Source organism: Berghia stephanieae, chromosome 1, assembly GCF_034508935.2.
Source record: "Berghia stephanieae isolate SIO BIC M18660-M18661 chromosome 1, UCSD_Bste_1.3, whole genome shotgun sequence".
NCBI classification, from domain to species: domain Eukaryota; kingdom Metazoa; phylum Mollusca; class Gastropoda; order Nudibranchia; family Aeolidiidae; genus Berghia; species Berghia stephanieae.
In genome coordinates this window covers 113,438,621-113,439,133 of record NC_088360.1, presented here as the reverse complement: position 1 = coordinate 113,439,133, position 513 = coordinate 113,438,621, and the positions used below count along the sequence as shown (strand labels likewise).

The 513-nt window shown below is 40.9% G+C and overlaps 1 protein-coding gene across 1 annotated transcript in view; it reads right to left on the bottom strand.

Annotated features, from left to right (window-relative positions):
* LOC144962773 (actin-3-like) overlaps nt 1-288 on the bottom strand; it is a 7,394-nt gene extending 7,106 nt beyond the window's left edge. The window contains exon 1 of the mRNA XM_078896013.1: nt 11-288. Within this exon, the coding sequence (XP_078752139.1) occupies nt 11-136 (126 nt within the window). The 5' untranslated portion in view covers nt 137-288. The remainder of the gene's footprint in view (nt 1-10) is intronic.
* Nucleotides 289-513: the final 225 nt, after the last annotated feature.

The window sequence follows — 513 nt, the reverse complement described above, 5'->3', positions numbered from 1 at the left end:
ATTTACTCACCATGTGACGAGGCCGTCCAACGATGGAGGGAAACACAGCACGAGGAGCATCGTCTCCAGCGAAACCGGCTTTACACATACCGGAACCATTGTCCACTACAAGGGCAGCAACATCGTCATCACACATTTTTATTTGATTTTAGTTTTTGTTTTTCAAAAGTTGAAATAAAGATTTTTGTCCTTTTGAGCTCTTGACTGCTCTGCTCTTCGAATTGGTGTGGGTGGCGAGCCGTTTTATATCGTAGCAAGGGGCGTGTGGGTGTGTTATCGCGATATCCTGTCATTAGGTCAGAGAGTGGTTTTGACTTATAGCCTGTTTCCATGATCCATATAAAATACGCCAGCGTTTATTAATGGTAATTGGGATGTGTCAAGAAATCATGATTTTCGTTGTGTTTTTTTCTGTGGATGATTAAAAACAATCGCGTACGGCTACGTTTCTGTCGAGTAACGTAGTTTTTAAATAGAGTACGCTAATTGTGGTTAATTTGTAAAATACTCGAA